Below are 16,060 nucleotides of genomic sequence, written 5' to 3' on the forward strand. Positions count from 1 at the left end.
AGGCTGCTTGAATGAAGATGAATTTGGTGGTCAAGTTTCGAAGCATTAAATTGTCCGTTCCCTTTTTTAAATAGTCTCTTTAGTCAGATAAACCGTTGTGTTGCGCATGCTTTAAAATACCCGCGAAAAACTAAAACTACCGATGCGGAACATTGTTCGCACCATATAAACTGTAGCCTACTTGTTTGATTGGATGACAAATTGGGTGTGTATTAACTCCTTTACCCCCATTACAAGTAACTTTGTTTGCAGTGCTCGTCCACATGCGGTGCTGGTTTGCAACAGAGACAAGTGACGTGTGCTTCGGAGTTGTCTTGCTCGTCTATCTCGACTCCAAAATCAATACAAGAATGTAACCTCGGTCCATGCACAGGAATTGAATGGGTCGTCACATCATGGAGTTCGGTACGAATAAATATGTCAGTGAGCAAAAAGCAAATTAGCCTACAGTAGTTCAGGCAGTGCGACGTTATAGCCTACTATCATTTGTAACTTAATCATGCTGTGTTGAAGTATAAAGCTTTAGCACAATTTTGTGACCTGTTAGGCTACTTCTAACACTACTGCTGTAGGCTACTGTACATGTAAGCCAAGACTGCGTAGTTTCTTAATCATCTCGAGTAGAGTTAATTATCCTTTTGTAGCTAGAGACTCAGAGTCTCTCAATAAGAATAAGTCTACACTAAAAATATAGCCTACTAAAAAACCCTACAAACACAACTTAACATTTTGTCGCTTCTATCTTTTCTCAACCGCTGCTGCGTTTGGCATTTATTCATCATCATCATCATAATCCATCGTCGGTTTGTTCCCCACTAGTGGGGGTGGCCGATTGTTTCCGCGCAGCAATTGTTTTAATCCCTTTTCTCCATTTCACCCTGTCCCTTGCATCTTCCTTCTTCAGTCCGACTTTTTTAAACTCATCCTTCACTTGTTGTTTCCACGTTCTTCTTGGACGACCGCGTTTCCTCTTCCCATCCACCTTTAGATCTAGTGCCTTTCTAAGAAAACTTCCTTCCTCCCTCCTTATCACATGTCCATACCATCTTACTTCATTTGCCCTTGCCAGTTGGTCTATGGTCTCTCTCATCTCTAGCATATCCAACAATTCTTCAGTCCTTTTTTCCCTTCTCGTTTTCATCCCACACATTGCTCTCACCATTGACCTTTCCGTTCTTCTCAGGATTGCCAGTTCACTCTCTCTCAATACCCATGTCTCGCTACCAGTCTCGCTAGTCTAATCTAGTACTTTTCCATGACAAGAGAGTGGCAACAGTGATTAAAGCAGAGATAAGAAATACAGTAGGATAGATAGGATTTACCATAGTAGTTATAAAATTAGGATTAGGAATTATTAGGATAGGGTTAGGCCGTTTGGGTTAGGATTGGAATAAAAGTGAGATTTTATTCGGAATAATATTTGCTGGTTGTGAGGTTGGTGTTCATTGCTTGCCAGAATAACAGTTTTCAATGACATATTGTAGTGTCAGAGTTGTTTTGGCATGATTATAGTGCTAGTGCTTTGTGTCGTTCTTTGCTTGTGCTCCCATTTAGGAAAATAAATATCTTTAAATACAGAAAAGGCAATGCCTTCTCATATTTCTAAGTGTCAGATGCCATCCAGACAACCTCTAAGTCAAATTCTTCTTCACCGTGTGTCATCACACAAGCTCTTGCTCTAATACTCTATCCTTGACCTTGGCCAAATCCTGTGTAGAGCACCTTACTTTTAGGTCAGGGCATTTGATTAGATGAGTCAAATTGAAAGAATAAGTGTGAAATTACTTATCCCAGTCTGGTGGACTATTTGTAATCATACAGTATGGTAATTGTTTGTTGGCAGAGCTTCCTATCTTTTAACAGTTTTTGATTGAATTGTCACGTCTTATGCGTATTGTGTTTTTGCTTTGTCATCTACTATGTTGTGCTGTGCTTCTGTCCATCTTGTGTAATATGCTTTATGAGTCCTTTTCTGAACAATTAATTAATTTTACCGAGCTCAAATCAAATACTTGACCCGTTGTGCTGCATAATTTTTCAGTAATCATTTTGTGGAAGCTGGTTAAGCAGTTTCTTAAATGTTTAGATTTGACCATATTTTTGCTGTGATACTGTATTCATCATAATCCATCGTCGGTTTGTTCCCCACTAGTGGGGGTGGCCGATTGTTTCCGCGCAGCAATTGTCTTAATCCTTTTTCTCCATTTCACCCTGTCCCTTGCATTTTCCTCCTTCAGTCCGACTTTTTTAAACTCATCCTTCACTTGTTGTTTCCACGTTCTTCTTGGACGACCGCGTTTCCTCTTCCCATCCACCTTTAGATCTAGTGCCTTTCTAAGAAAACTTCCTTCCTCCCTCCTTATCACATGTCCATACCATCTTACTCCATTTGCCTTTGCCAGTTGGTCTATGGTCTCTCTCATCTCTAGCATATCCAACAATTCTTCAGTCCTTTTTTCCCTTCTCGTTTTCACCCCACACATTGCTCTCACCATTGACCTTTCCGTTCTTCTCAGGATTGCCAGTTCACTCTCTCTCAGTACCCATGTCTCGCTACCATATAGCATTGCAGGCCGCACACAGCTCCGATATACTTTTCCTTTCATCCTTAGTGAAAATTTTCTGCCATACAACATTTCCCCACATTCCCTGAACTTTGCCCAGCCCAATCTTGCCCTTGTTGTCACCGCTGCTTCACATCCACCACTTCCATTTATCCGATCACCCAGATAACAGAAGTCTGTCACTGTTTCGATGCCATGGCAGAACTCATCATCATGGCTTTCCACTTCATTCCTTCCTTTACTGCATTTCCCACAAACAAAACACTTCGCCAATCTTGTTGCGGCTCTCTTGACATTAGCACATCTTGCATGTACCCACTTTCCACATTCCTTGCATTGCATTGAATTTATTGGTTTTGCAATGATGGTCAGAAGTTACACCAATCTGCCTAAGTTAAATCTGCCCAAAAACAAAATAGACAAAAACAATGCAAATTTGCAGAACAATCTTTCCTTGTTAGTGTACAGAAAAATGTGGAACTGGGATTCAGACGAGACAAGTTCGCTGCGTGAGCGAGGACGGGGTGAAATATGGAGACAGGATATGCCAAGATCTTCCACGTCCGTCATCTCAACGATCATGCCACTCAAGATCAGAATGTACTGATGCTCTGAGGTGGATGGCTGGAGATTGGAGTGAAGTAAGTGCTGATTTATTACTTGCAGGTGCAATACTCCACATGTCTAATATTTGTCTGTGCAGTTGTGCTGTGCAGCCTACATTGAATAAACATCAAGGGGTTGTTGGTTTTGTCATAGAGTTTTTACGCATGAGGTCCACATAAAGTTTGGACATCACAAATTGAAGACAATGACTACTTTATTAATCTTTGTTTTCTTGTGTGTTTAGTGTTCAGCCGATTGTAGTACGGGACTGCAAACTCGAAAGGTCGTTTGTTCTCATATAAGAGCCGCAACGTACAGAACGTTCCCAGACAATTTGTGCGAAGGTCATGGCGAGAAACCAGCAACTTCTCGAAACTGTTCTAATTCGGAGTGTAGAGCAAAATGGTTTACTGGTGTGTGGCTGCAAAGGATTAGACCACGACTTTAATAAAAATGCCATTTGTAAATTTGCTTGAAAAGATTGATCGCTTGGGTAAAGCATAAGTTTTGATTAGTCGTCATATTTCAATATTATTATGTTATCATGAGAAAGCTGAAAAAAGTCGCCTTTTTGACACCAAAATAACGACGATGTCAAAATCTAAAAACTACAACTGTGTAAGCTGAGTTTCGGAGGTATGCTGCTGCCAAGCTATGAATAGAGCAAGACGTCATACCTTATTTCTTGTAGGAAGCTGGAAATCTTGTTCTTTGTCTTGTGGCGGTGGAAGACGCACTCGTCACGTGATATGTCCTGTTCAAACCACAGATCTGGTTCTCAACGAGTTAACTTGTGACATGAGAACAAAACCTGCTGAGGAAGAGTCTTGCAACGTAGAAGCTTGTCCAAGACAAGGTGGGAGATAACATGATGCTTTTCATGGTTGCTGCCATTAAGAGCCACTTCTAAACTTACGATTATATAGAGTTTATAAACTACTGCTTAGCATAAACGACTTTTTGTTCATACATTTTTTTTATTTCTTTTTTAGTTGACTTAATTGTATAATAAAGCGAAGCAATAAAGCACTTTGTAGTTTTACAAAAGTCATTTAAACTGGTAGGCAGCATGATGAAACCGGGTGTTTGGAAAACTGAAAACTTTGGCCATTAAACTAAGGCGAAAACAATGAAAGTAACATAATCTCAGGGATCTTGTTCCGCTATCAACTATATTGCCTATAATGAAACAAGGAAGCGAGATTGCAGTTATCCCGGTTACTACTCTGAAGTAATTGTTTTCCTATTAGCCTACTACTGTATTAGCGAGCATTTTGTGCATAGTTTTGTTTTGTGTTGCCTTTTTCTTGTGTTGCCTTTTTTCCAAAAATAATATTTGCATATCTCTCAGGACGTCAAGAAGTGTCAAACATTGTTGATTCTGAAAATCCTGCATACATTGAGTGCAGCTTAACACTTTATGGTTGTTGCCTTGATAACCGTACGCCTGCTCAAGACTGGCTGATGACAGGATGTGAAAATGTGAAGTGAGTTGGACATTTTGTAACATTGTTGAGTGAACGGTTGCTATCAATCTGTGTTCTATGTGGTAGACTAACAGGGAAACTACTGCCATGTTTTGTGCACTGTAAACTAACTATATGTTAGCCTACTGTTCATGCAGTCCGCCCTGTTGGTTAAGCGGTCGACTTTGTACATGAAAAATCTCAAGGTCAATTGGCTCTGGTTCGGCTCTCGAGGTGTGCGCTTGAGCAACGCTTTTCAGGACTGCTCTCCATTCAGCGGCACATAGTGGATGGAATAATTCACCCGCAACAGCACTTTAACAAGCGGAAGCTTCACTCTACTAATCTCGGTCACCGGCCCTGCGTCAAAAGCCTCTACAAGTATGCCTATGCGAAACTGCCTGGAGCAACCTATCAGAGGCTTTGTCACTTCGAGGATGAAAATTCAAACCAACTAACCAACCATGCACCAATGAATGAAATGTTTTTTGTCTTGTCAAGACTAAGATACGTTACTGAACTTGCTTATTCTCTGTATAATTTGTTCGCTTCATGGCATCCTATGTTATTGTTCCTGGATTATTTTAATTGATTATGGAGGAACCAAAACAGAGGTTAAAAGGCATCGGCTTGCAGCTACTCAGTACTCATGTTACCTATTTTACTTAGATGCTGCTTAGCTACCAATGTTATTATACTCGCAGTCCAATAACAACCCCTCCAAGTGCCTGCCATTCGTCGAGATTCGGTTGCTGTAGAGACGGCATACGAACATCCACTGGGCCAGATCAATACGGCTGCCCTGAGTATGGTGAGATGTAAGGCTTGTACTGTATAATGCATGCCACACATAACATGTTGAATCCAAAGGCTTGTTCAGTCCATTGCTTCATCTCTTTTAAATCTATTAAGATTCAAGATTATTGAGACTTTCACAACATGCAAATGCAATGGCGTATAATATCGTATATGATACTTGGGCTTAGGACTTCCAACACACAAGAATTCAAAATTATTGCAAAGGAAACTAAATTCAATAACATTGCCAGAGAAACTAAGCTTTTGCTTTAATTAAAATATTTTTTTGTCCAGATGTTTGCTTTGTGGCATCCGACTTGGGGCAACTATGCGGTGAGCGGTGGATTGCTCGATATTATTACAATTCTGAAACATCAACTTGTAACTTCTTCTGGTACGGTGGGTGCGGTGGCAACAGGAATAATCATGTTTCGATGGAGAGATGCTTGGAAGTTTGCGCTACAAAGGACACTGACAGCAGAGGTGAGTATTGATTGTGAAACTACAACTTTTGCTTGTTATCAGTGACGTAACTAGAAAAAATGCTGAGCAGCATTTCAAGCATGACCAACAAAAGGCTACTTGACCACTTAAGAATAGAAGACCTATTGATTATAACGAACCTACAACCAATTGCAGCAACAATAATTTCAAAAATTCTAAAACTGTTTGGCCATACCGAAAGATCAAAAATGGAGTCAGTAAAATTTGCATGGAAGATAAAGTCAACGCAAAAAGAAAACAAGGCAGATTACCAAGACGATGGTATGACAACATCCAGACATGGGCCGAACTCAATTTGGCGACACCGGGCGAACTGGTTCAAAACCGTGACTCCATAGCCATGAGGCAGATGACCAGTGTTGATGCGCAGTCTGCTTCAGGCGGAGATGACGACTGAATATAGCTAGAAAGAAAATGTTAGGGAAGAAAACGTCATTCAACATGAATTGCAATGGTATTAAAATGTTGTAATAATGTTAAAACACATTTTTTGGAGAGGCAATATAAAATTTTACGGAGGCGATTACCTCCTCCAAAGCCCCTCCCCCCCTGGCTATGTCTCTGGTTCTTATCACTTTTTTCAATAAAAATTTATTGTGTGCGTTTTGCTTAGCATGTTTTCACGAGCATGCATTGTTTAAAGGAGGAAGTAATTCAAGATCGTCGTCTTCTGTGTCACGTGGCACATTAACCACAAGCGTGCCAACACAAGGATACACGTCTCCAGTAACAACAGCGCCCACTGCAAGTATCCGAAGACCGACAACAACGTTTGTTCTGCAGACTGCAGAACCTGTTCCAAATACAGTCTCTATTCCAACCTCTACATCCACACTGCGTTCCACACAGACCTTGCTGCTTCCTGTCTTAGCAAAGAGTACAGAGTCGCTTTGGGTCGGTCGACCGTTGGTAGACCAGGTATGCTCCTTACCCCCCTCGAGAGGTCGATGCTTAAGGACCGTGCGTAGATGGTATTTTGATTGGTTAGAAAAACGTTGCAAAAGGTTTCTTTTCGGAGGCTGCGCTCCAAACTCAAACAACTTTATCACTCGTGCAGAGTGTCAATCAATGTGTGGGAACAGAAAACAACAACTCGGGACCACCACAGCAAATTCAATCGGTGAGTACATGAAAAGCGAGAAAAGAAAAGTTAACTGTCGAATACGTTCAACTTGGTCATGCTGATGTAGTCTATTAAAATGTTGTTGCGTAGAAATTTTCAACTTTTGATCATATTTTATGTTACGCAGTTCAGACCGAATGCCAATTGAAACGACTAAGGGCTCAGGCTGAGGGAAAACAGCCTCTTCAGTGTGAAGAGAGCAACGGAAAATATCGATTGTTGCAATGCATCAGCGGTTACAGTGCCATTACGTCATGGTGTTGGTGCGTGGACCCGGATAGCGGAAATGAAATCGACGGAACAAGAAGATACGGTTCTATTACGCCAAACTGTGAGTTGAAAGAAAACAGACCGATAACCTTGCGCGGTAACAAGCTTATATGTTTCAAGCTACGCTTAGGTACTTATTTATGCTTCACACTACACCATATAACATCATGACCATCATCATGTGCCGTTTCCGAGCCAAAGGTTGGCGTCAATTGGTACCACACGCCATTTTCTTTCGCTACTCCTTTTGCTTTTCCGATGCTTGACAAGTCAGCCCACTGTAGCCTATTACATCATCTCTCCAAGTTCGTCTTTTTCTTCCCGTGCACCTCTTTCCTTTCACCAAATCTTCAATAACCAACTGATTAGCTGTGCTGCCCATCTTCTCAAAGTAATTTTCGCGAATTCCATTTTTTGTTTTGCCAGATCCTGATACTCCATAGAAACGTAGGCTATCATCAAAATTAAACTATGCGTTTGCATAATCAACTTTATCGTGGCGCAACTGCTTGTGAGTGTCATCGTGTAGACTGTAGAGTGTGGGTGGCCTGCAACCGTATAAGTCAAATGCACTTTCCACTACGATAGCTGAGTGGAGAAACACCAAGACACGCAACACATCAAGACCAAGCAACGGTGGTTCAACTCTTGTCGTGTAAAGTTGAGCAACAACGTAAGAATAACACTCCATTCAGCGATACATAATGGGTGGGATTACTTACAACCGCAACGTTTCAACAGCAAGCAAAAAAATGTCAATCTCGATGACCGGTCTGTGTCAGCACTTTATTTTTAACTCCTGCAACAATTGCAAGTAAGCTATGCGAAACTGCCAGAATTAATCCGTTAAACAGGCTTTTCCAATCCATAGTTAAATTTTCAGTCAAACAAAGGTACGAAATCAGTTTATGTTTCAAATAAAATATGAAGTTTAATTTTACCTTTTCCAGGCCAAGAATGGTCCAAGCCACCTACGTCACGTTCACAAAGATGTGCTGTCAGTAGATATGGATGTTGTCCTGATGGTGTGACTCTTGCGCGAGGATATAAAAGAACTGGATGCAAAGGTTAGTTTACAACGTTGGTCGTGGAACCTTCTGATGGCAGTAGGTGTCGTGTCGATCAAAGTTGCAATACACTCTCTGCGAAATAAAATAGCTCCACATCTGGTTTAAGGAACTGCGTCCTAAAAATAAAGGGTAAGGTTTCACATTGTGTACGCAAGTAGTGTGCTGAATCTTTTTGGCGTATAAATTCTGCCTCAATGCAATTGAATGTAATTTTTTAGACTACAAATAATCATTGTTTTAAATTGTAAAGTTATATGGATATTATTTTAATATAGAATCTGTTCACATTCGGTCTAGCCGTACAGTGGTGACTGTTAAAGAAGGTGGTTCCGCTAGACTCTCGTGTCCTGCCTATGGGAGACCGAAGCCCCTGGTTCGTTGGTACAAAGACGGTCAAGAAATTACCGGCAGCTCGAGGTAAGAACATCAACTGCCATTACTTCGCCGCGAAGATCATTTTATGGGTGGATTAAGGCTCCGACCAAGACTCGAAGAGCGCAACTGACAGGATTTTATGGAGTGAAATCTCCATAGCAAGCTAAATTTGAAAAAATGGAACTTCTCTTTGTGTACGTCTGACTATATCTCTTGCATCACAATTTAGTGTAGTGGAGTTATGTTAGGTATGTGTGCTTTCTCTCGTACAAGGTCTGGTTACGTCACTGGCTGCGACCCAGTAGTCCTCTCGGCCTAAATCGGCCGGCCTTATTAGGTGTAGGCCCAATGGTTGTATGATCTTAAGCAAGAATTTCTATTAGCCACACAAGGTACAATCTTTTAAAAGACCGCTATTTACAATTTTCATCATTTTCGGGTTGCATATCTGCAGTGCTGTTAATACTTAACGTCACTACCTCACGCAAGAAAGGTCGCGATTGTGATTTGAGATTTTCAATTATGGCTGTACGGTATAACTTGTCTTGAAATCAAATCTTGCATGCCGTAAACAGTGGCAAGCGCCTTACGTCTTCTGGTGAACTTCCAGGAAGATCAGAGCTGATCAGTTATATCTGCTCGCAGATGCAGCAGTTTTAGAACGCTTTTCTTTTCAGAGCTCGATTATCAGTAAGCGTCGATTATTCCCGCCATTTTCTCATCTTCACATCAGTTCAACCACAAGATTTCGGTAGTTACGTTTGCGAAGCTAGCAATGGAGTAGGCCAACCACAGCGCAGAACCCTGAGGCTTTCGTGGATGGGTGGGTACTGCTTTGACTTGTTCTGAAGAAAACTAATTGTTTCTGTTTTTCATTTTTAAAGCGTAGTGAAAACTCATGACTTATACATAATGTTCTGAAAATAAGTTTGAACTAAATGCAACATTTGAGATCTTGTAAAATATAGGACTGAACGGCAGTGGCCTTTTGAATGGTGCTGGTGTGTAGGGCTGTAGGCCTAGTGTCCACTGACCGTCAGTTGATACATTGCTTTGATTGCGTTTTCAAAAGTTAAGAGGTTACTAGTTTCCATGTCTTCGATAAACCAAATTATTAACCAAAAACAAAAGTTTAGCAATGAAAAGGCCACTTTATAGTTTCTGTTAGTAACCGAATGCATCGTTTCATTTTTTTAGTAGAAAAATTGCAGTTTCGAGCCAGACCTGCCAATGTCACTGCAAGCGAAGGTCAAGTCGTTCTACTGAAGTGCAGAGTCCGTGGAAGAAGAGTATCAATCGCGTGGTTTAAAAACGGAAAACCGCAACGAACAGGTGACTACATGTTGGGGTGTAAATGTGTGTTACAGATAATTGATTTGTTGATAAAAAAGTATAGGGCAACACACTACAATCAAACTAGCCCACAATGGGACGTACGCCAATTAGCCTACAGCGAGAATTTTCAGGACAATGAGTAGCCTACGCCAGTGCTTCTTAAACTTTTTTAGTTTTGTTCACCCCTAGCATCTATCTCCAGATTTCATTTACCCCTGTCTCATGATATTATGATAAAACTATCTCATCTATATAATATAACAGCACAAAATAACTAAAGGTTGTTTCGATTTTTGTTAAGATCAACTCGAACTAAGTTTTACCATTGCAATCTACAATTTCTCGAGTCCAGAGATATAAAGCTACAAAACACAGTCATCAAATTTTTGTACTTATACACTCAGTGCAAAACAACTTCACTATTACAAGAATAAAAAAAAAAAACAGTTCAGTAGTCGATTTACTGCAGAAAATTGTTTACTAGTGACTAGGATGCTCCTAAACTTTCGCAACTAGTTCGCGGATGAATCAGTCCTTCTAATGCCACTCTCATCGATGAGTTCACACATTTCAGTGCATTTCTCTTTTTAGTTTTCAGTTAGTTTTTTGAAATTTATAAAAGAATCAAACAATAAAAAATATTGAAATTTATAAAAAACAATTAGTTTTGATTAAAAAATGAAAAACTTAGAATGGATTTTGTTTTTGGAAATTCTCACCTGTTCACTGAACAGGTTGAACACCCGGAATATCCGCTCTACTCGCAAGCTATCATCCATTTCTGACTGTTCACTCTTATTCACCCCTTTTGGTTGGTTCACCCCTGCAAACATTTTATTCACCCTGGGGTGAACCATTCACCTGCTTAAGAAACACTGGCCTACGCCATTCAACTGGGCTACTGCGTGAAAAAATTTGAGATACCTGGTAACTGCTTTACCTTTTTTCAAGTCTTTTTAATTGCAATAATCATGGGCTGTTATCCTGTTAACGGATAGCCTATGGCCAAAGTAATAGGTAAAACGAATAATCATGAAAATTATTTTTGACTTGTAGCAGATCTAGTGATGCAGTTGGTGTAAATTGTAAGCCTATGCAAGAAAAGCTGCAATTTTGCGTCAATAATAAGGTAAATTTTGCAAGTAACGAAACTCCCAAGCCCCTTTACTTTCTTTTACTTTTTAAAATGTTTCTTTGGAAAACTAGCTGTCATGCCTCTTATTTTGCATCCGCCACTCCTTCTGGTTTTGTTGCAGCAAAAGGAAGCTAAAATCAAAATAATGTAAAATATTACCTTCTTCTTCTTCAAAATAACGTAAAATATTACCTTAAATGAATACCACGTTGTTTGGAGTAGAGAAAAATCTGTCGATACCTTTATAAGATGACGTAAAAAAAATTAGTAATCGTCTTTGTTGCGTTCATGTCAGATAATTACGTGACGGTGTCCCCGTTGGGCGATTTGCGGATTACTCAATCACTAACCTCGGACAGTGGGAAGTATACTTGCTCTGCCAGTGATGCTGAGGACGAAATATCAGCATCAGCTTATGTAACAGTTTATTCAGGTGAGTGCTCCATTGTGTGTTCTGTGTTTCACCAAAGCTAGAATTGTGAAGTATGTGTCAGTTGCTTGATAGAATAAATTGATATTATGAAGCCCCACGGTTCTCAACAGAGGCTCCGTACAGCGTTTTCAGGGGGTCCTTCCCATCCTTGCAGGCATCCAACCTGCTGAGCTTCGCCGTAAAGAAGCCATGATTTCCCTTGCTCGTCGCGCACTGGACCCCGACCACCTCCTCCACAGTACATTCCAGCGCCTACCTGGAGGACAGCAGCGACTGAAATCAAGACGCCCATTTGCGCCCGCCGCACGACAGCTTCTGAACAACGTTGAAGATCTTGGAATAAGTGCGGCACACTGGACGAACTACACATGGAACACGGAGTCGGAGTGGCAAAACAACACCTCCCGACTCCGTGATTTCCTACCCGACGTCGATCCCCACCCTCCGGGAATGTCCCTCGCAAGACTTGCGTGGGTCCGGCTTAACCGCCTACGAACCGGCGTCGGTCGCTTTCGTTCAGACATGTGCAAATGGGGCCTGGCTCCCTCACCGGGATGCAAGTGTGGCGCCACAGACCAGACAGTAGATCATGTCGTCCATGACTGCCCAATCCATCAACCACCACATGGAGCGCTTGGACTGAAAGCCCTGGATGACGAGACTGTCGAGTGGCTGATGGCATCATGCCTAAACATATAGTCCAGAAGAACAGCTCATACGACGAAGAAGGGGGTCCGTAAAGGTTCCCGAATTTGCAGCATGATTGATAAATTGCGACATTTAAAAATTGGTTGTGCTTTGTGTATTAGTCTCCAGTAGCTTTCAACTTGCGACGCTGCGTTGTTTGAAATTTCATAAGGCGTCACACAAAGGTTTGGTTTCCTACCTAAACAATTTTTAGAACGGTTAAATCTTTTTTTAGGGCTATCTATGTTCAACTTAATTCTTTTGAGGCAGCGGATTATTGATCAATGCCTAATTCAAAAATGCAACGTCAGTCAGTAGCCTATTAGCACTCACAGTTTTGCCATGACTGTGATTACAACAAAATATAAATATTGATTACAAACGCAAAAGTAGGCTACTTTGTAAACAGAAAGATCACAAAAATTCTATTTATGTTCGAAAAATTTATGGAAAAACATTAAATCAGAGTATAGATTACTGATTGTTTATCCTGTTTGCCAACATATAGCTCATGACGTAACTTCGTCAACGTCATCAACCAATATAAATGCGTCGCGAGTTGAGCAAATTTTTCACTTCGAGACGTATGCGCGTCGCTTCGACGCTTATAAAACATTTGTTTCCGTTGGGAGAAGCGATATATAACATTTTAGATTAATTATATAGGGGTCCGCGATCACGTCTTTGAGGACACCAAAAGGGGTCCGCCAAGATAAAAAAAAAAAGGTTGAGAACCACTGCTGTAGGCTAATTAAATAGTTCAGATCTTTCTATAATTAAGAACCCAATATTGTATTTGAAAAAAGGTTTTCTATTAAAAAATACGTGGAAATGAAAAAAGCTTTTCATGTTTGAAAGTGAAGATGGATTCTTTTTCTTTAAAATTTTTGTGTTGGCACTTAGGCTATAGGACTTTGGCTAATATATAATAGTTGTGAGTGGCACTCAATCCTTAACCTAAAATCTTGTTGTTACAGGAAGAACCACAGCAGAGCAATGCATTGACCAGCACGACTTGGCTAATTGTACCCTTGTGGCTAAAGCCAACATGTGCCAGGAAAGGATTTATGAACAAGAAATATGTTGCTTGACTTGCCGAAGTCACAAACGCCGCATAGCGCCGCACTCTCGACGAAGAATATCAATTCGCTTATAGTGACAGTGGTGTAGATAAACTGGGTGCAATCTTGCTATGGAACAGGGTGAGGGGAAGAGAAAGAGAGCAAACAACGCTATTATTAGACCTACGTATGAATAACGTTCCCAATCTTAAAGCTTATTCACGAGAGTTTATTTACTTTATTTGATGTACCCAGCTTGCAGCTGCGTCTCCACACGTCTGTCATGAAGCTGTAGAGTAGGATATGCCTAAAAGCAAATTACATCTACGATGGATACAACGCTATATAAAAACCATGGACGTAGCCATGAGGGGAGGCTTGAGGGAGCGCCCCTCAAAGTTGTATTTTGCTCCACCCCTAAATAAGTTTTGATGCTATTGCAACGTTTTAGTGACATTGTATTACATGGTGAATGACGTTTCATAAATGTTTGGATGCATTCAGTCGCTAGCTTTTTACACAAACTATTTCAAATATCAAATGTTTGTCCTCAAACAGTTGATGTTTTTTTATAGAGAATATTATTACTTTTGCTTTTCGTATGCATGTGACGTTTGATGGTTAAATATTTGATTGCAGTAGACGGAAAGGCAAAGAAGCAAATTTTTTGTATCTGCATTTACGCACGTCTTGCCAAAACACAACCGCGGGTTCTTACAAAGTGTCGAACTGACGTCCTTTGGATCGTTAGTTGGACGCGCTTAGCATTAGGCTAAATGTAGTTGACAGGGGTAGCAGATTTCCCTGGCGAGCAGTGAGCTCTTTATCTTCTGGCACAAACCTCTCAATGACTTCATTGGGTCATTCGCCCTCGTAGCGAAACAGTTGTTTTTGCTCGAGAAGATGCGAAGTTTGATGAAAAATGATTTTTCACACTGACAGGCTGTGCTTCTTCTTCGTCGTATGCGTTTTTGAAGTAGAGGATCCATTCTTTTATCACCCCAGAATCACGATGTTTCCAAACAACGCTGGAAGTCTTCTAGAAAGCAGCCGGTGTTTGGTTTCATCATCAAAGACACGCAGATCTTCCACTCCGGTGGGTTAAAGGCGGTGTTTGTGCTCATACCCCTTTTGTGCGCTGAAGGCTTTCAATAGTGCGTGTACATTTTTTCCCTTAGCCAACATCTTGATTGATTTTGCTTCGTAGCCTATTAAGTATCTGGTAGGCTACATTCGCCTCCTATCAAACCTCAAAAATATTGCCAACTTTCGAGCAGCAAAGATTGTTTTCTGCCATTGTTCAATAGATCTTTTCTGAATTGCTGTATAGCCAATTGTACTTCTTTGACTATCCTAATTTTTAAAAGTTAATTAATGAATTAGTTAGGCTACATGTTGTTCTATGTTTTGAAAGAATGGTGTTATTTTTTTATTATGACATTCAGCATATATCTCTGTGCAGTGTAGGCCTATCTGTAATTACAATGCCTTGTCGCTTGAGGTGAAGGCTTTTGAGTGATATCATTTGTACGTCAGTTGGCAACGCCATAAAAGTAGCGAACTGTTTGCCTGGTGTCTAAGGGGCCGTCTTATTTTAACATTATTGACCAAAGATTTTGAAAACTATCAAAATTAAGAAAATTTAATTTTTGTTTTTATAACTTGCTTGTTCAGTTAAGTTATTTGCTACATCAACTTTAGTAGCTATAGCCGCAAATCTTGTTTCAACGATGTTGAATTGCATGTCAGTCTGTAGCCTAAGCCTAATTGTATTAAACAAGAAATTTGAACATTTTCGAGAAAGCATTTACTTAACAATTAAAATAAGTACATTACTTTATTGACGAGTAATTAAAATAATACATTCTTTTTACATTGATGCAAGCTGGAAAAACACATATTTTGACATAAATTTTCATGAAATGTTTAAGTTTGGGCTTTGTGTGTCGCTGGCCAGTCAGCACATTAGTCTCTTTCAAGGTCTACAAATTGCATGAACGTTGAAATAATCTCATTTTTACCAATCGAGAGGACAATTATTGTCGATACCGTACAAACCCATTTGAAATAATGTAGCAAAAAAAAACATAATCATATGCACTGATCTTGCATTACACTGTTTCGGTCGCCATTGTTCGTGTATTTCGTTTTCGCAAAATAAATATTCAACCACAAGAATTGTAAACTGACGTGAACTGTACTTTTTGACGTCTGGCACGCCTTGGAAGTCAAAAAGCTTTTCGGGGTCGACGAAGAATTTCCGCCAAAATGCTCTAAAGCTTTTGTTTTTGATCACGCATGGTAAAACCGTATACTGTTAATGTTTGAAGGTAGACTTTGATGTGTTCACTTTTACGTTTTATTGAAAAAAAAACAAAAAACGCAGCGTTTGGCAATACTTGCTTTTGGAAAACCTGGCAATACTTGGAAAACCTGGAAACGGGCTTGATTTGCCACATTTTGCCAACACTCGGGCTGAAATGTTCTAAAAACTAAATTCTTAGTTTTTACTGCCTGAAAATCATATAAACTGTTGTGTTAACTAGATTCCAGAAAAGGCAGTGAAAGATTACGAAATATGATTTTAGTAAAATCAATCTAATTGTAATTACAATAGCCCAAGTTTGCCGAAT

General features: G+C 40.2%; 1 protein-coding gene across 2 annotated transcripts in view; it reads left to right on the top strand.

Moving 5' to 3' along the window:
* Positions 1 to 15,761, top strand: part of LOC145784130 (papilin-like) — a 31,191-nt gene extending 15,430 nt beyond the window's left edge. The window contains exons 12-26 of one of the 2 annotated variants that reach the window (XM_082595886.1): positions 253 to 405; positions 3,026 to 3,205; positions 3,415 to 3,583; positions 3,862 to 4,026; positions 4,522 to 4,657; positions 5,341 to 5,447; positions 5,729 to 5,917; positions 6,582 to 7,058; positions 7,189 to 7,392; positions 8,282 to 8,398; positions 8,677 to 8,818; positions 9,454 to 9,599; positions 9,974 to 10,108; positions 11,542 to 11,679; positions 13,344 to 15,761. In XM_082595886.1, the coding sequence (XP_082452012.1) occupies positions 253 to 405; positions 3,026 to 3,205; positions 3,415 to 3,583; positions 3,862 to 4,026; positions 4,522 to 4,657; positions 5,341 to 5,447; positions 5,729 to 5,917; positions 6,582 to 7,058; positions 7,189 to 7,392; positions 8,282 to 8,398; positions 8,677 to 8,818; positions 9,454 to 9,599; positions 9,974 to 10,108; positions 11,542 to 11,679; positions 13,344 to 13,522 (2,637 nt within the window). In that variant the 3' untranslated portion in view covers positions 13,523 to 15,761. The remainder of the gene's footprint in view (positions 1 to 252; positions 406 to 3,025; positions 3,206 to 3,414; positions 3,584 to 3,861; positions 4,027 to 4,521; positions 4,658 to 5,340; positions 5,448 to 5,728; positions 5,918 to 6,581; positions 7,059 to 7,188; positions 7,393 to 8,281; positions 8,399 to 8,676; positions 8,819 to 9,453; positions 9,600 to 9,973; positions 10,109 to 11,541; positions 11,680 to 13,343) is intronic. The other variant, XM_082595887.1, reaches the window with a different exon arrangement.
* Positions 15,762 to 16,060: the final 299 nt, after the last annotated feature.

This window comes from Aplidium turbinatum, chromosome 15, assembly GCF_918807975.1.
Source record: "Aplidium turbinatum chromosome 15, kaAplTurb1.1, whole genome shotgun sequence".
NCBI lineage: Eukaryota > Metazoa > Chordata > Ascidiacea > Aplousobranchia > Polyclinidae > Aplidium > Aplidium turbinatum.